Source organism: Tetrao urogallus (genome assembly GCF_951394365.1).
Source record: "Tetrao urogallus genome assembly, chromosome: 2".
In the NCBI taxonomy this organism is placed as follows: domain Eukaryota; kingdom Metazoa; phylum Chordata; class Aves; order Galliformes; family Phasianidae; genus Tetrao; species Tetrao urogallus.
Genome location: NC_136814.1, coordinates 62,897,622 through 62,919,006, shown reverse-complemented (window position 1 = coordinate 62,919,006; position 21,385 = coordinate 62,897,622). Strand labels below are relative to the sequence as shown.

The window sequence follows — 21,385 nt, the reverse complement described above, 5'->3', positions numbered from 1 at the left end:
TTCCCAGTAAGAGCTTTTGGCTTTCATTTATTGGCTTATAATAATGGAGTAGTAACTGAGACGTAGTCAAGTAATAAGTACAAAATAAATCCATCTTTATCACCTACATGTATGAATATGGATATGCCAAAGCATCAGAGCACAGCATTATAATTTATATCACTTAACAGCTGGATCTTAGCAGCTGGAACACAGCACCTTAGTGACTGGAATAAACCTGGCAGTGGTTACTGTTCAGACATCACAATCACCATTTTATTTAAACTAGAGCTGCTCAAGCACTGCAACTGAGGTTAGGCTGGGCAGGGTACCATGGGGACCTTCTGTGATCAGTAGCTCGCAGCCCTGAGCACCGGCTGAGCCATTGAGAAGCATCAGGATACTCTGCCTGCACAGCTACTGTGAAGGGAGCTGGCTTTTATCACTCACCAACACTGAGGCTCTGCTTTGGAAGCAAGAATATTCCCAAGGCTACATCTGGCAATTAGAATTTCTGTAGATCTAGAAAGGGATATAGAGGCACTCCATGTTTGACTTTTAGGAGGCTAGGCACTGAAAGTGAATGCTGGGAACAAGATGAGTCTTGGTGGAATTACCTGTGTACCATAGAAAATTCCCAGGATTTAGGTCCCTACAGAGGATGTAATTGGAAAAAATTGAATTGAATTGAAAAATTGAAAAAATCAAAATGTCATTGGGTAAAGCCAGCTAGATCTTTATTCCAACCCAAATCTATTTAGTTTGTATGGGGTTCTTTTGTGGTTGTTTTTTTTTTTGTTGTTGTTTTATTTCCTAGGTGAGTGGCAATATGAGATGAGTTTTGTGTTGAATCCATTGTCACTGTAGGCTGATCAGCACTGATCAGACCCCCACTGTAGGTAAGAAAGAGCTGTGTATGTGCCCCCCTCTAATCTACAGTTCTCCATCAGGGCTGGGTGAGAAGAGAATGCCCAGATGTAAAGCTCTGCCAAGACAGCAGCAGCTGTGAACGTGTGTGGTAGTAGAGCCTAAAGATATTTATTGGTAAAAATACTAGGAAACAATCATTTTGGAAATGAGCACTCATTTCTTTCCTAACTGAGGCTTGCTTTATTATCAAATTATGAATCTCTTATTATTTTATTATTTTTTTTTAAAGCAAGCAGTGTTCATTTCTCTTCTATGCCACCAGTGACAGTAGAAAATAAGACCAAGTACAAAATCAATTGCTGCTGTGTCCAGGAGGCAAACTTAAGACCTCTACCATAGTTCTTTGCTGATGAGCCAGCACTGCTGATACCATTGCCATCTGCATCCAGCGAAGTTGGACTGAGCTTTGGTGTCCAGTTAACATGCCTTCTTCACAAGGCAACTGCAATTTGTGTGATGTTTCAGAGTTTTCAGAAGAGCTAAGTTTAAAAGAACTTACAGCACACTTCCTCTCTGACGTTTTCTGGATTTCCATTTTTTCATAATTGTGTATCCTCCCTCAATAACAATCTTCATTTTTCTTTCATTGAATAATTACCCTTTGTCTTCACTCTGATTTATTTATAACTGCTAGGATTCCAATTATGTATTTCTGGATCAGTGCAGGGCTTTCACATAAATATATCACACTGAAATAAAGTAGTGTGAAGTGTTCCCAACTCCAAGCAGGGCAGATGCAGCAAATGAAATCACTGATGAAAACAAACCTGAAAATACAGGAAGATTTTTTTCTTTATTTGTGACATAAAATCAGCATTGTAGGTGATGAATAGTAGCTGCTTCATGTAACTTTCAGTGATGCCTTACACAACATTTTTACATATGGATACCTTCTGTTCATCCAGTCAACTTGCTCAGACAAAAGCAATATTTAAATGGGCAGATTGGATTTTGAATATGTAAAAATTGATTATTCTCTGTTGGAGTCCTCTGTACTTTGTATTCAAAATTGGTTCGGCATCTAAGATGATTGTTTAAAGCTAGTTTACCATGAAATATCAACAGAATTGCCATTTTGATATAACTGTTCATTTCTTCAAGATAAGGAAATCCACAGCAAGTCTGCATCACTTATGCTGCTGCTTTTTGGTTAAACTGCTCCTGGGAGACTCCAGTCTACTAGAATAAAAAGCTAATGAAAGCTTTTAGATAAAAAAAGGCATGTAAATTTTATAGTTTACAATGATATTCGGAATCTTTGCTTCTTTGCTCAGTAGAGTAGAAAACATCTGCCTGCTCTGTTGTGCTCAGAAAGAGCCCTAGAGAATCCCTTGGCTAAGACAGAATGAGAAAATGTGCTTCTTTGACAAGTTGAAGTAATCCACTTAATAGAGCGTAATTCACTTGCAATCAAGTATCCTCCCATTACTTCTTTATTCCAGTCTTTATCTGATTTCTCAACTGGATCTAGATTCTGATTTGTTTGCTTCAGCTGTGTTTTATGTGGTCTTAAAGCTGCAGGCCTGGATGCTGCTCTGCTGTCCTGCATAAGAGTTGCTGCTGAGATAGACCTGAACTTCCAGTTGTTTGATCTGAAACAGCTAAGACTGTGTTTTTCTGTTTCACTAAAGGAGCTGAATGCAAAAAGTTTTATAGCCTGTAGTATCTAAATATCAGCCCAAATGTATTTCAAATCCTTCCCTCCCCCCGCGCCCTAAAAAAAAGGTTCAGATGAGTTTAGTTTTTGTTTCGCTTTGGTTCTAAACAGAAAACTAGGTAGGATCTGAGCTCCCCCCCTCTCTGCTCCTCCCCGCCCCCGCCTCCCCACTTAATAGGAGAGTGATTGTTGAATAAAATTTTATATGTATGGAGTTTATTTTATTTGATTTCTTGAACTTTGAATAAGAAGTAAGTATGAGAAGTATCAGTTTCCTGTAGAAGGAGGCACTGCTGCTTGTGAAGTCTTTTTAAAAGAATGAAAGGAAAGAAAGCTTTGACTGTTCAGACCTATTTAAATGTATTCAGTGTCCTTAACAGAGTGGATGCAATGGGTATGCCAAGTTACGAGTACAAATTTCCAAGAAGGCTTGATACAAAATGATGGTGTTAACACTGAACTTCAAGAAAGTCCCAAAGTGGGTTCATTTTGGGAATCTTGCTGCAACAATCCCAACAATATAAAAAGGACTTCTTTGTTTTAAATGGGGCTCTCATCAGTTGATTGCTGAGATAAAAGAGTGTCAGCTCAAAGAACCTGAATCTGTTCTAGTAGGAAAATTCCACCTAGGCTTGAAAAAGATTTTTGTTTGGTTATTTAGTATTCATCTAGTCATTCTCTATGACTAGCATTATTTCAGCAATCAAGGAACTGAATATCCTTTACTGCAGTTGAATAAACTCTGAAAGTCAATTCCTTGGACAGCTGAAGATGTCAAATAAATATGTAATCATGCAATCCGATTGAGTTTCTAATGCCAGTGAGCAAACAGCTCAAGGGCTTAAGAAGTACTGCTATTCACCACAGGCTTATTTTTTATGTGATATGGACTGTGCTGCTAATCAGATGTGGTATATTTCTGTCTTTCAGATTTACCGCTGGATTATAGATTTACACGATTTTCCTCAAATAGCTCAGCAACTGCTGGGTACTACCCAAGCCCTCCAAGAGCACTGCTGCCAAGTGAGGAATCAGTGACTATGAAATAGGTTTTTGGCTTTTCCTTCAATAACCCTGTGATCCTTTCTTAACTGCTGTTAAATGCTAATTGGTGAAAATGCTGTTTGATGCTTCATAAAATAAAATGATGAATTAAAGCAGACTCCTGTGTAGATTTATTTCCCTTGTTTCTCTAGTCCAGCTGGGACAGGTGAGCATTGCATAGTTTGTAAATCTCCTTATCAGGACTACATTTCACACAGTAACTGGCTTTTTCCGTGCACTGCCCAGATACTTTAAGAGAAATGTACTGTTAACAATTCATATCAACTTACATACTAAATTTTCAAGGACATTTTCAGTACTATCTCTGCTTATGGTGGTGCCGTTGCTGCTGCAAAACCCAGGAAAGACATGAAAGACTCAGCCTACTCCATTAAGAGTTACCTTGGCAGCTCAGGTTACGACAGGAGATCAGTGTTCTGCAAGCCATGAGGAAGTTATTCTTTTGCTGTCTAAACAAAGCAGAGAAGCACTGCAATTGTTCTTGGAGAAATGGAAATACTGAGGCACAAAGAGAAAGATAATTCATAGCCAAAAAGAGATGTGAACAAAATTTAGGCAGCAAAACACAGAATTATAGTCCTGGGAGCCTTGGCTACATGCTTTTTATTCCTGCAAGTGTCCAACCAATGGTGAAATTCTCAGAATGGATTTGACTTCTGGTATTCCTGACATGTCTGTTTTACAGACATTTCATTGATTACAGTATTTTGTCTCAGAAGCAGAGGCAAACGCCATTCCACCTCATTTCAGAAATAACAGTCTTTGTTTCATGCTTTTTCCTACCTTTATTTTATTTATGTAGGGAAAGAATTCTAAAATTCATATTTACAAGTGATTGATTTGCAACTTTTCCAGTTTAATATTAAGCATTATATTTTGGAAGAGAAAAATAAAACAAATGAGAAGAGGAATTGAGAAGAATTAAAATAAGGTGGACAAGGAAGGAAAATGGAAGCACTATTTGCTTCCTTATAAAGCATAGGCTGAAAATATTTGACTTAAGGCAGCAAAAAGTAAAAACTTGTGTTTATTTTGAAATATATAAATTGAAATATCTAATTTAGGATCAACATCTTGGGCTGCAAATCTGGCTCAAGATAAGGGTATAATTTGTACTAAGTAGCAAAGTACACAAATTGAAGTCTCAGATCCCTGATTACTGCATCATTTGAAATTCTGACCTGAATCAGGTAATCCTTTAAAAATAATTTCTAACTACATTCCAATCCAAACCAATGCTATGTACTTTCGTGCCTTTATTTTTGTGAATTTGATTTTTTCAACTTTGAGGTGGTTTTCTTGGTTTTGTTCCGTGTTGTTCTTAAAGAAAATTAAAATATAATGCCTAATGAAAATGAAGTCTCCTAAGACCCTGGTTCCTGGTATCAGCATGTTTTTTTTAAATGGAAAGGTGACAAATTCTAAGAGCGGCCTGAACACAAATGCTACTGGAAGTGTGACTCCCCATGTCTGTGGCTGCATGAAGATATTGGAAAAGTAGTTGAAGCATTTGCAAAATAGTTAAAAACAGAGTTCTCATGAAATCAGTATATAAACACTCTCATAATGACTATTCTTATTAAAGAACCTCTGAAGATATTACAAGTCTTATTACAAAGCCCTCCAAAATGAAATGGAACATTTAGTTAAGGTTGAATGGTTTCATAATCTCAGACAATTGTTCTTACCTTCCCCAAAAGATCTGTTGTCCTAGTGTATTTTGATTTGACCACCAGCCTGAGGAGTCACCATGTGGTCAGCATTGCTGAGAGAGGCTGCTGGAGTGAAGGCTGGCAATGGAGGACCTTTGGGAGGTGGACAGGATGGCCCTTGGAAATGGAGATGTCATGGGGATGAGGGAGAAGAAATGTGGATGGAAGAAAATTTATGGGGCTAGCCCCTATTGAACAAGGCACTGTAAAGACACGATCTTTGTTGTGTCTTTTTTCTCTCTGATTATTTGAACTTTTGGAAATCTCAGATATTTCTTGGACTTCTTGGATCACTGACAGAAAGATCACTGAAATGCCTGCAAAATTAATGTTTATAAATATCTTCGGTGTGGGAGACAAAGGGACATGGCCAACCTCTTTTCATCAGTCTGCAGGGACAGGACAAGGGAAAATGGCCATAAACTGGAGCATAGGAAGTTCCGCACCAATATGCAAAAGAACTTCTTAATGGTGAGGGTGACACAGCACTGGAACAGGCTGCCCACAGAGGTTGTAGAGTTCTCCTTCTCTGGAGATATTCAAGACCCATCTGGACACATACCTATGCAACCCAGTCTAGGGAGCCTGCTTTGGCAGGGAGGTTGAACTTGATAATCTCTGGCGTTCCCTTCCAACCCCTACAATTCTGTGATTCCGTGATCTCTGAAAACTATCTTAAGTATCAGCAGGGAGACATAAAGAAAAGAGTCACTAAAATCAACATGTCTGTTTACATAGTCCTGAAACCCGCAGTTTGGCTTAAAACTTGACCAACAAGTCTCTTTTGTCATCCTCTTTGATACCAAATACATGTGTCTTACTTTTAAAATAAAAAGAATTTCTTAAAAAAAAAAAAAATTCTGAATTTACTTTATAGATAAACAAAAAAGGGGGGACTATGTCATCCCAAATCAGTGCAAGGAAAGGTTAATGCTGCAACCTCCAATAAAGCACAGCTTGACCTACTCCAAGTAACAAACACGTGAATCAACCAAAACACAATATAAACTAACACTTTTAATAAATTAATACCTTTAATACCTATAGGAAAATCAGCATAGACAATGAGCAGAGTCCCATGTGTTTCCTGAATAGGACTTGTTCCTGGAAAGTAAAGGCTTCCCAGTCCCCTGAGAGTAAAAGTCAAACAAATACAGATAACTTATCTGCGGTAGACTGGCAGGCAGGGCCTTGCTGAGGCCAGCACTACCTGAGGCTGCAGGAAGGAGGCTCCTTGCCTTGCTGGGTCCCACAGCTGCCCAGAATCCAAGGTGTGGTGGGACACCGGTGCTGGCTCAGTTCCTGAGGGAATTCCGAGGAAAATCTGCTTGTTATATAGAATATATATAGAATTTATAGAATATAGATTATATATATATATATGTATATATGTATATAGAATATAGAATATATAGAATAAGCAATACTTTGAGATAACCATGCTAGTGATTGGCACCAGAAACCAGCAATCCTAAAACTGGTCTAAGCCTACAGATAACAGCTAGCTGTTGTCCTGGCTGGCATAACAGCTGGAAACCTAACCTGCCAGGAGAAATACCACCTATTAAAGAGGGGCATGGTAACATGACAAGATGGATTCTGATACAACTATGCAATCGGTAGGTCTCTGAGGATATGAAAAGACTCATGGCATGCTTCGTCAGATCTGGCTACAACCAGGTCCATGTAACTTCCAGTAAAGGCTGAGTTACTGCAGATCACAACTGAGATTGCTCTAATTCAAAACTGTTCACCTGTATTTTCCTGCCAAACAGTCACGCTCCTGTAGAAACCACAATTCTCTTTATTCCAGGAGTCCTAATCTAACCTGAGGGAGGAGTCAGGTAGGTCCAACACTTATTGCCCTATTAAAAAAAAAAAAAAAAAAAAATGGTTTCCAACCTGCCCTTGCTTGGAGTCATTCTCTTTCCTATGGTTGCACAGTCATGTATTCTAGCTGTGCGGGATGATATGCAATTGGTAATTATCCTTTCTTACCATCAGTAGAGATGTGACTTTACATTCCTCAAGGTGGTTTCGTTTGAAAAGTGTTTGGCCGTGACTTGTTCAATCATATACTGAGTAAATATTGTACCTTAAACCTTTCCTCCTGAGTCCACATGTACATTAAATCATATCAAGGTAAATGGCAGCAGAGCGTAAAGACATATAGATTAGTATGAAGGTGTCAACAATCAGAATATGATGACTGACCTTCAACATTCCATTTATTCTTCTGTCACCACAGAGGACAAGAACACTGTAAGTCTAAAATACACTTTTGTACACAATGTTGATATTTTATAGTAGAGATAGTTTCTCAGAGAATAAGGTTTAGAAATAAAGTCCTGTACAAAAAGATGAAAGTCACACACTAGCATGTAGAACAAGGGATCTGGTACAAAGATGTTGCTTGACCAGGGTTTTGCCTTGATCTTGATTGTCTTCTAAATTCTATGGTGAAAGGTTATGAGGTTTTCTGGCAGGTATAAAGTAGCTATTTTCACCTTGTACACTTATACAATCAACTTTTAAAACAAAATATTCTTTCGTACACTTGCTTTGTGGCAGATAGTTGTTCATCTGAAGAGTACTTCATCAGAGTTAGAAGGGCAAGCACTTGGCTAAGCTACAGAAACCTTACCTCTGCAGAGCACCAGTTGTAATGGTACAACAGTGATAATGATACAGCCACAAGATGTGTGTTAACTGTACAAGAACCACCTCCAACTAGCTGGCATAGAGCCTCCTGGAAAAGGCTCGATCCCCTAATCAGCCCCATCTCCTGTAACTGTGTTTGTTCAGTTCTGAGTGAGTGGAACATCAAACTTCTTAGGAGGTCACAAGAAAGAAAAAATTGTAAAAAAAAAAAAAAAAAAAAAAGTTTTTGGAAAGATTTCATTGCAAGGAACAAATCTTGCTTTTCTGTAAGCACTATAAATAGAAATGCCTACTTGAAAACTGAGCATGGATTAGGGCCAAAATAAAATGGAATCCAGGAAGTTAAACAGACTTGGGAATGTTTGCCAACAACTCTACAGGGCAAAATGGGGATTCCTGTATGCAGGCCAATGAAATAGTGCTGTGGTCAGGTTGAGTGGTCATTTTCCTAAATGTAGGATAAAAACCTAAGGGAAACCTTTCAGGATGAACTGAATGCCCACAACAGCTCTCTAACAGCATGGCAAGACCACAGCAGGTTTGCAGCTGACCAGATGTCACAGTCCACGGAAGGGTGAACATCCGAAGCACCACACCTTAACTTCTGCCCCCACCAGAGCTAACCTGACTTAATCAGAGCTGCTAAAAACCCTGTGTGCTTCTCACTTGCACTGCCAGGGCTCATGCACTGGTCTCTCACACATGGTTATAACAACTTTTAAATATTGCACTGGGGGGAGAAACCATCCTAGCAACTTCAAAACCACATTATGGCTTCCATCCTGCAAATTAGAGGATGTGAGGCACAAAATGACAGTGGCACAAGTGAATCATAGAATCAAAGAATATTGAATCATAGGATCATAGAATGTTTTGGGTTGGAAGGGAACTCAAAGACCATCGAGTCCCAACCCCCTGCCACTGCCACCCATCAGCTCAGCTGCCCGGGGCCCCATCCAGCCTGGCCTTGAGCACCTCCAGGGATGGGGCATCCACAGCTTCTTCTTCTGGCAGCCTGTGCCAGTGCCTCACTATCCTCTCCATGAAAAATTTCCCCTTGGCACCTACTCTAAATCTCCTCTTTTTCAGTTTAAAGCCATTTCCTCTTGTCCCATCACTATCAGACTGTGCAAAAAGTTGGTCCCCCTTCCTGTTTACAGGCTCACTTTAAATACTGAAAGTCCACGATGAGGTCTTCCTCAAGCGTTGTTTTCTCCAAGCTGAACAAGTCCAGCAGACAGAGTATTTCTTCATAGGAGAGGTGTTCCAGCCTTCTGATCATTTTCATGGCCCTCCTCTGGATCAGCTCTAACAGCTCTGCATCCTTCTTGTGTTGAGGGCCCCAGGCCTCAACACAGTGCTCCAGATGGGACCACACAAGGGCAGAATGGAACCACATGGCACCAGCACAGATAAGAACCAGATCTTTTCCTCTCAAAAGTCTGAAGAACTTGGCTTCTTTTTAAGAGTGAAGAAAACAATCATAAAATATCTTAAACTCTGTATATGATACAAACAAAAATTAGATTTTCCTGTCCAAAACATACAAGTGTTATTTAGAGGATATCTTTTAGGGAAAAAAGACCATTAATGTTTGGTAGGTCTTGTTCTGTCACAACACAAATGGAACTCTGAAAACTGTGACTCCATGGGCCTAATAAAATTCTATTAGATGACCGACTTTTAAAGGCTCTACCAACCCTGAGGAATAAAAGTTAATAGGTAAATAACTCTATACTTGCCTTATCTCAAAATAAAACCTGAGAAACCAGTTTTCCTGCAATGTCATTCCCTGGGACCTCAGGCCCCTTCTGAGAATTTCAGTGGATGCCCCTAGCTGCTGAGCAATCTGCATATTGTGATAATCCCAAGAAAGGAGATGGCACTTCAAGCTTCCTGAAAAGAAATGTTATGTTGTGAAATGGAATGACAGAAATTCTTTATCTTACACCAACAGAACACTTCTGAAACAACTACTGGAGGGCTGCTGCTGGAGCAGAATCACAGAATCACAGCTGCTGCAATACTGGAGAGTGATGGCAGCAGTGAACTTTCGTCTCTTTCCTCCCTCAAAGTTGCCCAAGACAAGGTGGTAATGTCCACTCATATATACACATAAACTGGCAGCAATTAAGAGCAAGGATCCCATGACCTGAGAATGCAGAGACAGAGGGAATGAGGGAACAATCCGCATTTCATAGGAAGTTGGTTTTGTGGGTGTTTTTGTTTTTATGTTTCAGTCAGGCAGGAAGCAGAAGAACTTCTAGATTAGTAGTTGCAAGGAAAGAAAAAAAAAAGACAACTGTATGAGTTTAAGAAAATTGATTTGATAACAACCATTAATATGACAGTAGTTAGGAAAGTATTATTAAAATTGCTGTTTATAGCATTTGTATGTATGCATGTATATATATTTCTACATATATTGTTGCTGGGCTCTTCAGAATCAAGTGTACAGAACTGATTATTGTGATATACCATGATGCTGCTCATGCAAGTGTTACTGTTACATAGAAATGAGTCTCCAATGCCTGTGCCTGTGTTTAATTGAAAGTCCCACCTTTGAGTCTCAGCTGTAACTGGAGCACAGCAAATCAGGGTGAGAGGGCTCTGAAGAGGAAAAGGGAGGCAGCGACATGCCCAAAAGCAATCTCTGAGCCACACCTTTTGCACTGACACATCTCTAGCTAAGGAGAAGAGAGAAATGGGAGCATGAAATACAAGTACGGAGAGGGAAGGAGTCTAAGTAGGTGACGTTTAAATATTTTCACAAATTCCAGCAGTTGTGTAGTTGTCTGCTTGGCTTTCCACATATCATAAAATAGGGGGATTCTATTCATTGAAAACACCATGTTACAAATGGAAAACATTATTGCGACATATCTGGCATCCAGAGAAGGAGAACGTGGCAGGCGACTGCGAGGCAGTGCTGATGGGGCCCATCTGAAGGTTTCTCTGGGAACGAGCGCTGATGCTTTGTTCTCCTGAGGACAGTGCTTGATTTGTAACACTGCAGAAATTTGGAAGGAGAGATATTGACATGTTGAGAAAGATCTCACATCTGAGAACATTCAGTAACAGCAAGTTCTGCAGCCATATGGTGCTGGGACCCCCAACCTGCTCTGATCACCCTCAGAAAAAGCAAGGGCTGAGCGCTGAAGGAGCTGGTAGCAGGGCACTGTGGCAGCTGCTGGGCAGAGGTACTCCTAAACACAGCCCATGTACAGAGATGCAAAAGCAATAACAATACTGTCCTTCTACTTCTTAATGCACCCTGGCAGAGACCAGAGAATACATGGCATTTTTTATCAGAGCCAGGTCTTTCTTCCGTGTATCAAGATGTGCAACTTTGTACCTGCATTATGGCTGCTTCCCTCTGGAGGTGTCTGAGGAGCACGAATGACCCTACTCACTGCCTTTTCCATCCTTGCTGAGGTTCCTCTCACAGTTCCTCACTCACTGTGAAATCTGCAGGAATTTCTTCTAGTCTGACTTTGTCTGTTGGCCTCAGGCTAAACCAGACTGAACACATGGTGAGAGCCAGAGAGAGGGAAGGAAAGGAAATGTAAAGCAGAGAAAGATGTTCCATTTACATATAAAAAAGTACTGTTTAGGAAACACCGCTGGTGCCTTCCCCTTCCAGCTGCCTACCAGTACTTTGTCTATGAAGGAGCAAAAGCCATCTGTGGGACAGACAGCACCATGCCCACATGTGTAGATGTAGCAGAAGACAAAGGAAAGAGAAGCCTTTGTTGCACTAAGGCATTGTGCTGGTCTGTAAATGTGCCTGGCACCTGACAGACCCATAGGAACATCAGGCCAGATGTTCCTGAGAGAGAAATTGTTCTTTGCCACATGGTGTGTCAAGATCCTGGAAGGTGTCTGAGCTAGTTAGGAAAGAGTTCCAGATCTCCAGTTCCTTCTGATTCTCAGGGCTGTTTTCAGCCACTCCTTCAATTACTTGGCTTTGGAGCTGTGACTGTTTCTGCCCATTGCCTGTGCTGCGAGCCAGGCCCCAAAATCCCCAAGTAGTAAATGGTATGAATCATGCAATACTCTCATAAACTTGAAGGACATAGCAGTAACAACTGAGTTAGGACACTGTCTGGTCCACACCCTGCCTGGAAAAGAGGCCATATCCAACATTCCCCCACATGGAATTAGGATAAATTGTGAAAATTAGGGCTCCCTTCATGTGATGTTAATGCAGTAATGAGGGAACCACCAGACAGAGCAGCCCAGAGCGAGGAGGGCAGGATGAGCATTGTGCAAGCATGTGGATCTGTGACTCTGCTGTGACAAGAGGAGGCTGCCCCAATGCCCTTATCCTCAGCATGTCAGTTCACAGAGCTGAGATGAGAAATCATCACAGCTGGGCACAAGAGATGAAGAGAAAATAAGGATTACAGTCATAAGGAAATCAATTGTTTTGGAGAATTAGTGAAAGAATCTGGAGAATTTGGTACTTTTCTCTCTTTTCGTTTGAAGAGTTTTGTTACTTAATGGGCAAAGTAGAAGTGCCCCTGCATGGAAATTAGGGACTGAACACATCACACATAATAGGTCTGCAGTGAGAGGGTGAAGCTTGAAAAAAAATCACAGAGGAAAAATAAAAGGAGAAAAATTACTGTTACATTGACTTGGGAGGAAGAAAGACAAAAAATGACCAAGACCATGTGTGTGAAACAGAAAGAATGACATACAGCTTCTCTCTGTAAGCTAGCATCTCCAGTCCTAAAGAAATGAATCTTTCCCACATTTTCACGCTAAGTAAGAACCAAGAGCTTTAACATGTATGAAGCATTAGGAGGCATTTTGTATCTCCTCCAGAAATGATGAGCCCTACCTCGCTGTCTTCATTGTCCATTGTGTCATTGTGCAGTGACTCCTCTGTGCACACTAAAACCTGCTGGTGTCATACATTTTTCTTAGGCACAAAGGCACCAGGATTTTCATGTTGCTGGTAATGCTGTCATTACCAGAAAGGCCGAGGAAATATAAATAGTGTGTGACATACGAGTTGAGTGGTTTCTGACCTGAGTAGTTTTCAGACAATTTCCATGGAACATGCTCTTCCCAACGGCTGAGCCAATGGTCTTCAGCTCCAATAGGTAAATTTAATTCCTCTCCTCAGTCTGTTCTGGAGCAATGCCACCCAAAAGGTCAATATGCTATATGTCTCAGTGTTGAATGATGTAACTTAAGAAAATTTTATTTACAGAATTTACTAATCTCAATGGGAGTTTCCAATAAAATAAAAGGAACAAATAAAAAGGGCTCCTGACTCTCGGGAGCAGAGAGGAAGTGAAGGATCTCAGGGACAGAGGCACCACTGCACTGGAAATTGTACAATGACATGTTGGTCATTTAAACCAGCCCCGGTGTTGGTGGCAAGAACAGACAGCTCTGGGACATGATTCGTCATCTCCTCAAGATGTCTAAAACAGGTCAGATGAATTCTGTTCTGAAAGTACTTAGTCTCTCTGCATTTATAAAGGGACCCTATGTGACTGGATTGGAAATGGTTTGCAAGGTATGGCAAGCCACACTTGGAACTTAACCATATAAAGAGGACTGGACAGGTCGTGTGGGCATAAGCAAGGTAGCCCTCACTCTAAGGGCAAGCACCATCAGACTTCTTAGATCTGAACTGTTCCTTGTAAATGTATGATTAACTGTTCTTAAAAGCCCTCAGGGCCAGAGATGCCATTTACTTCTGCTAGTTTATTTACCCCTAAAAATACCTTTTTTCCTACTTAGCTTAAAATTCTCTTACAGCAACTTGCAGGCTGCTCCCAGAGGATGTGGATAAGAGGTTATTCTCTTCTTTTCACCATCTTTTATGTAGCTGGAGGCTGTTGTCATATCTTCCTCCAGTCTTCTCCTCCTTGAGATAATTTTTTCCATTTCCCCATCCACATAATGTCTACTACTGGGGTCTTTCTCATTTTTGTCATCTCTCCACTTTTTAAATGATGTAGTGGCTGAAGCAGGCCACAGCAGTCCATCTGAGGACTTATTTGCTTATGGTAGAAGGATTTTTTTCTGAGCCTGATATGTAATTCTTCTGTTTACACAGAAATGAATGAAAAACTTAAGAATTCTTCAGAAATTCTGGAAAAAGCCTTTCTTGATTTTGGGAGGACTGTGAAGTAAGCAGCGCATTCAGGATGCAAAAAGAAAACAATTAGTCATAAAGCTGAAGTTAAACTAGAATGGAAATTTCTTGCCTGTCGGGCTTTTCTGAATGACTGCATATAAATTTCATTGTATTTATTTAGCCTGACAAGCACTTTATGGGTTACGGAGCAGTAAAATGAGTCCCATTTTATACAAGAAGACATAAAGCACAGGGGCTTTGTGGCTCTTCACCACTACTGATGTCAGAGCAAGACCCAAGCACATCTCAACTCATCCTCCGAGAAAGGAACCTGAGTGCATAGGCTCTATGGGATCACAGCATGTCTTGCCCAGGTATTCAAAGCAGTATAGTGCAGTTTATCTGAAACACAGATAGGTACTACCAAGAAATGAGGTTTTGAGTTATGCCGTTCAGAACTGCAAGTTAACAATGCTGTGTTACTTAGACTCAATATATTTAAATACCTAATAATGTGATGCTAGCATATGACCAGTACGTGGACATCTCCCTGCTGATCACTTCAGGCATCCCAACAGTTCTGGGAATTCTCATGCACTTTCCCTCTGCTCCATGTCTGGTTGGTGGTGGATGCAGCTTTTCTCTTGCTCATTCATGTTACAACACCAATATTTTACAACTGCATTATCAGTGCAGTATAGGCCAATACCATTCAAATAGGTGTTTAGAAACACATCTTCTAATGCTTAATCTGGTGTTTGCATGACTAAAAATGAAGCACTCCTTTCTTGTCAGCATGTCACTACCAGTACAGAACAAGGCTTCTTTCCAGGCTCTGGCACTATTCTGAGTTTGGTGGATTCCGGTAAGGTTGTCAATAGGCAGAGAAATACCTCAAAAGGGAAGGATCAAAAATAAATGTAGAGTTTCTAGTTTTTTCCTAGTTTCTACAAGCTTATTAGTCTTTGTAGAACAGAGGGAAAAATCACACTGCCATAAACCATGAAGCTTGCTTAGAATTATCCTCAGAAAAACAGTTTCGTATGTACACTTACAGCCCAGGCAGTGATTCAGTAACACTACTAAAGTGATGGTTAAGAAAAAGCTTTGGGAAATTGAAACCCCAGGAGGCTGTACAGCATCCTGAGCTATTGCATGTAAATGTTTTTGTTTGAATCCCAGCCATAGTCTCAAGATGATGAAATGTACTCAGCTTTGTATAGCCAACAAACATTTGAAAATCTTCGTTTTCACTTTTTCCTGGTTATCAGTGACAAAGACAGCTGTTCCCAAGGATCGATTATGTTGTCCCATTTTCCATTACCTTCCCAAGCATCTTCATTTGAGTGGCTGCATAAAAGTCAGGATGATTGGTGTGGATGCTGCTGATGTTTCACATTTTTACTTGTATAAGCTTAAATATAGTCACATCACATTTCAAAGAGCATGTGGACAAATTGACGTTTTGTTTCATTGTGGGTAAAAAGAACTCTGAGGGGACATTTGGGTGAGATGTTCCATTGGGCCCCTCACTACCAGAAAGACATGGAGGTCCTGGAGCGTGTTCAGAGAAGCATGTCACATACCTGTGAAGGGCCTGGAGCACAAGTGTTATTGGAAGCAGCTGAGGGAACTGGGATTGTTTGATCTGGAGAAGAGGAGGCTCAGGGGAGACCTTGTCACTTTCTACAATTACCTGTATGGAGGTTGTGGAGAGGGGGAAGTTGGCCTTTTCTCCCATATAACCAAGGACAGGATGAGAGGTAATGGCCTTAAGTTGCTCCAGAGGATGTTTGGGTTGGATATTGGGAAAAAATTGATTCTCAGAAGAGTGATCAGGTGCTAGAACGGACTGACCAGTTAGGTGGTGGAGTCACTGTCCCTAGAAGTGTTCTAGAAATATTTAGATGCTGAGGAATCTGGTTAGTGGATGCGGTGGTGATAGACTGACAGTCAGACTTGATGATCCTTAAGATTCCCTTCCAACTCGGAATATTCTATAATCCTATGGTTATGCACGGTGAGATGGACACCGAGTGAGTCCCCCCTGGTTGCTTTCATCTCCATACTCCGTGCAGAGCCGTGCAGAACCCACAATTCCGACAGTCGGGGTTGGGGCCGGGTGCGCATTTCCTTGTTTTGCGGCCGGCGCTCCAACAAGCGCACCTCGCTACAAGGGGCGGCCGCGCTGCTTCCGTGCGGGAACGGCAGCGGGGCCGGGGGCTGCCGTGGGGGCGGCGGGCGGAGCGGGACCGCGCCGCCGCCATGGCGTGAGGGGCTGGGGCGGGGAGGGGGAGGAGGAGGACGGGGAGAGGTAAGGAAGGAGGGCGGGGAGGAGGGGGTGGAGCGGGAGGGGGCAGCCGCTTTCTTCCTGAGTAGAAAAACGGCCCCCCCGCTCCGTGCCCCGGGGCTGTTCGGCAGAAACTCGCGGTTCGAGGAATTGCGAGGCTGCGCCGAGCAGGGGCCGCCGGCAGAAAGTGCGCGCCCCCGCACCGTCGCGTCTCCGCGTCCCGTCCCGTCTTTCCGCTGGGCGCGGCGGGCCCGGGGGCTCCTCTCGGCGGCGCTGCGGGTGCCGACGGGGCGCGGGTCGGGCCCCGCGCACTGGAGGTGCTTAGATCTGTACCCCACCCCCGCAGCAGCGCCGGAGCCGTCCGCAGGCGCTGAGTGGAGCCTCGCAGACGTGCCCGTGTGAGAGGTAAGTGGGAGCATCCTCATCGTGCGCCTAGGGGAGCCCAGAGACAGGAAAAGGGAGATCTGCCCGATGCAACTTCCTGCCGTTTTGATTTTTGGTGGTGGTTGTTGGAAAAGTCGGAGTGAGCTTGGGAGCGCGGCTGCCACCTCCCGCAATGCCGGCGGCCCTCCGGCCGCTCCGTGCCTCCTGCACGCCCCGCGAGTGCGGCCCGACGGCGCCGGGAGCAGCCGCGCTGCGCCTCTTTATGACATCCCTTCTCCAAACAACGTAAAGCTGTGCTGCCCCCCAAGCCGCCTTTTTGGACAGTGACAACGTAGGAAACGAATGTAGCTGGGAATTAAATGCAGGAATTATTGCTCGAGTAGCTGCAGGGTTTGCTCAGCCCGAGAAGATCTATTGCAGTTTAAATAACACTCAAGTTTTAATACGGCCCAAACAAAGAGCAAGCAAATCTCGGCTGAGCATTGCCACGCGATGGTTATCACGCCAACAATGATCATAACTCAGCACGGGGTTTGGGGAAAGGAACAATACAGCAAAGGGCAGCAGTGGGAATCAATAACTCAGATTCTGTTCATTGCTCTGAAAGTCTCTCGCTGGGCAGCCTCGGGCAGCATGCCCCACCTCGCTGTGCCTCTGCTTCCCCTACTCATAAAGCAGATAAATGTGCCCGCTGCGTCATGGAGGTGCTGAGAGCCCTAATTAATTAATTGAGTTCATAACTGCTCAGAGATCCCTGGGTGCATTTTTCAACAGAAGCGCTAAGTGTTACTCCAGCTGGGGGTTCTTGCATTGTGTGGCACTGCTCCTATGGGTTTCTTTTGTGACCTACATTAGCTGAAGTTTTTAATGGAAGGCAACAAAGTGCCAGTTCTGGATTGGAATTTTCTTGACTGTAAATTTTGCTGGCAAACAAAGCTACAATATATTTCTAATAGGCTGTCTCACTGGGGAAGGACTGCCAGTGCTTTAACAAAATGTTTTCTTGTTATTCAAAATAAGTTTGCTTTTATTACTGGAAGTATTGGAATACTTAGCACTGATTGGTATTGCCATGAAAAAAAAAAAAAAGGTATTATTTAATATAAGAACAAGATACATTTATAAATGTATCTGCATCCTGTGTGGATGCTGACCTCAGAAGACACTGAGGTCAGTGACTCTGTCACTGTATCCCTGTACAGCCACTTCTAACCCCAGCACTTAGGTCATAGAGAGTATGTTTTGCAAAGGAAGAGCTAGGCAGATTGGTTACCTGTGGTAAAAGCTGATAGTTTCTAGTCACTCAAGTGAGCTCAAATGTCATCACAGTTTATTTTAATTGTTCTAATGAGGTATTTAGTAAATTTCTACATTACAGTGGAGAAAGAAGTGCATTTAATTACCTGGCTAAGTGTTAGAAGTTGTTTTCATAGGTTGCATACAGTTATAATAAAATTGAAGCTAGCTTTCAGCTACTCCTTTATGAGCAGTGACTCAGTGCCTTCTTCTGGCACTTCTTCAAAAAAAAAAAAAAAAAAAATTAAGAAAGAAAAGAAAAGAATAAAGTTTTTCAAACCTGGGTCAGTGATGGTAGGAAATTATTGCCCCCAGCAGGCAGCTGGTGGTTTGCAAATGAGCATCACCATCTTATTTGCAGGTGAAGAAATTGTCCCATCCGTCAGTGGCAGGCAGCCTGAGCCATGAGAGTGGGGTGAAGTGAGGCTGTAAGTGAGGCCATGCAGCAGCAGTGTCTGCACAGGACTGTGACTCAGTTCTCACTAAATGCAATCACACTAGTTTAGTTAGAACTTAGTCACATTCCTACGGCTGTGTTTGGAAATTTGAACATCTGGAACCCCCATCATACTCCAGCAATGAGCAGAAAGTGATTCAGTTACTACTGCTATTGTTCCTGGATATTTTGCAAGAAATAAGGTTTGTTTTCCCCTTTTTTTTTTATTTTTTGCAGAGATTAGGAATGGACTGCCAAGGGAGGTGGTGGAGTCACCGAGCCTGGGGGTGTTCAAGGAAAGGCTGGATGTTGTGCTGAGGGACATGGTTTAGTGGGAGCTATTGGGAATAGGTGAACGGTTGGACTGGATGATCTTTTAGGTCTTTTCCAACCTTGGTGATTCTTGGTGATTCTATGATTCTATGATAAACACGGAAACAACTTTCTGTAACTTTTGTTTCCTGGTTTAGACTTGGTAATCCAAGTGTGAGGATAGTAAAAGATACGGCTTTTTCTTAGTGAGCTGCATTTAATTGGCAAATAGGATATCTCAGCAGCAAGCTTGTCTGAATGATGTTGTGCTGAGGGACATGGTTTAGTGGGAGCTATTGGGAATAGGTGAACGGTTGGACTGGATGATCTTTTAGGTCTTTTCCAACCTTGGTGATTCTATGATTCTATGATAAACACGGAAACAACTTTCTGTAACTTTTGTTTCCTGGTTTAGACTTGGTAATCCAAGTGTGAGGATAGTAAAAGATACGGCTTTTTCTTAGTGAGCTGCATTTAATTGGCAAATAGGATATCTCAGCAGCAAGCTTGTCCTGCCTGTTTGCACTTCCTTTCAGCTGGTTTAGATAAAGGAGTTTGGTTACAGTGTTGTACTCCCAAAGCTGCTACAGAACAGTGCCAGTTTGTGTTCACAGCTGTAGTCATGTCTTTATTATACTTGGGCTTAATATTTGGTTGAAAGCCCATCCCTTGAACTGTTCCCTGTTTGGGTGGGTGTGCTTTGTGCCAAAGCATGGACCATGACCCAGGGATGACATTCCAGATATGCACAAGGTGCAGTTCTTCTTCACTGCGATCCAGAGGGCCAGATCCTGCTCACCTTATGCAAATATCAGGATTTATTCACTCCACAGATTCAACATTTTCTCATGTGAGACCCGTGTTGTGTGTCTGTTGGCACAGCTAATCATGGTGGGGACATGATGAGGTGTGACAGCTTCGTTAGCAAAAGCCCCAGACCCTTGTGCACTGCGCTTTTTCCAGACTCGATTATTTGCTCAGGATGGGAATGGAGCAGGGAAGGGGATTAAATCCTGCCAGGAAATAGGAAATATTGCTGATGTCATGTGGGTCCTTTCTCACAAATGCTTGGCCAGCAGAAGTTCAGCAGAAGCAAGGCGTTGGTAACATGGACCTGACCTATGAGGTCTGGTCATTTTGGGAATGACATGAAGGACGGAGCACTGGGAATAGCTTCTCCCATCAGATGCTGACATCACTTTTTCACTGCCATTGGGATGCATTCAGGTGTTAAAACTCAGTCGCAGTGAGGCCGTTATTTTTACATGGTCTGAAATAACTTCTGTTTGGTCCTCTTCTTTTTTTTTCCTCCTAGCTCAGACTCAGGGAGAGTATCATAGGGATTGGCAATAGCCTTGTTTAGAGCAGACAATGGACTTTAGGGATTCTGGTCAGTTTTCTCAGTTAGGTATTGTGTTTCAGTAGCAGATAAACTTAATTTTAACATTAGAGTTCTTCCACCACAGTTTTCTTTATGTTCTTGTTTGTTTTCATTTGTTTGTTTTTATCAGAGATAAGTATGCTGAATGTTTGATAGAAACCATGTTTGCCATCATAAGTTTTCAATGAAATATTTGCTATAGCTATCGAAGTATTTCAGAAATTCTCTAAGGATGTTTCTGTGGATGCTGAGTTACTTTAAAGCTTTTTGATCAGATCCTTGTAACTGTGGTATACCACATTTTTTGCTAAAGTGCTACGTAATGTTTTGGTTGAGCTGCGAGAGCCATGCCTGCACAGCTCAAAGCCAGAAAAATTAGTATTTGCAATTCTAAATTTAAAGATTAACCTGTAATTTAATGGTAATGTTGAAACCTACTCAAGAAAATTGGTTATGCCAAACATGAGCAGCTAAACTTTGCAGGAGTAGTGAAACTTTGAGCTTTGAGTGTCTGTGTTGGAAGCTTCTTTCCATGAAAATATAACTGGCTCTTCTTATCATGGCTATTCTCAGCCACAGTGAAGATAGCAGTAATCTCAAAGGAGCTACATGGCAGTGTGTTTTATGTTCTCTCCAAGTTTGTACCCTGAAAAACATTGGGTGCATCTGGTACATACATATTATATAGATAGAGAAGCTATGTGCTCTCTATACATCTTTATGTATAGAAACTGGAGATACAGAGATGTATAGCAATGAAATATGAATGTAGCACAGGTAACGACAGAGTTGTACCAATAATTATGAATAGTATATTGAGTAGAGGTGAGAAGGGGCTGCTAGGTGAGGTGGTGCAACTGAAGTCAATAAACAGAGATGTTTGTATTATAGCAAATGAAAGAGTAGTTCTATGTGAGTATGCATGTCTTAAAAGTAGATGTAAATAATATAAAACCAAGCATTGATTTAAGTCAGATTATAATCTTTTTAGATTCGTGAATTGACTAGCATAGACTACTTTGGTTTTTACCAACGTTCTTTACATGTCAGCATAATATAAATAAAGTTGTAGGATAGCTTTGTATGCAGAACTGAGTCATTAATAGGATATGGGAGACAGTTAAAATGCACTTTGATCCCATAGCAAGCAAAGGATATGATGCATTCCCATCTGTTGGTATG

General features: G+C 41.9%; 1 protein-coding gene across 1 annotated transcript in view; it reads left to right on the top strand.

Moving 5' to 3' along the window:
• The window catches only part of LOC306944413 (dermatan-sulfate epimerase-like), a gene marked incomplete at both ends in the record, with an annotated part of 163,682 nt that overhangs the window by 115,204 nt on the left and 27,093 nt on the right, over positions 1–21,385 (top strand). Inside the window, one exon of the mRNA XM_079532940.1 lies at positions 3,497–3,589. Within this exon, the coding sequence (XP_079389066.1) occupies positions 3,497–3,589 (93 nt within the window). The remainder of the gene's footprint in view (positions 1–3,496; positions 3,590–21,385) is intronic.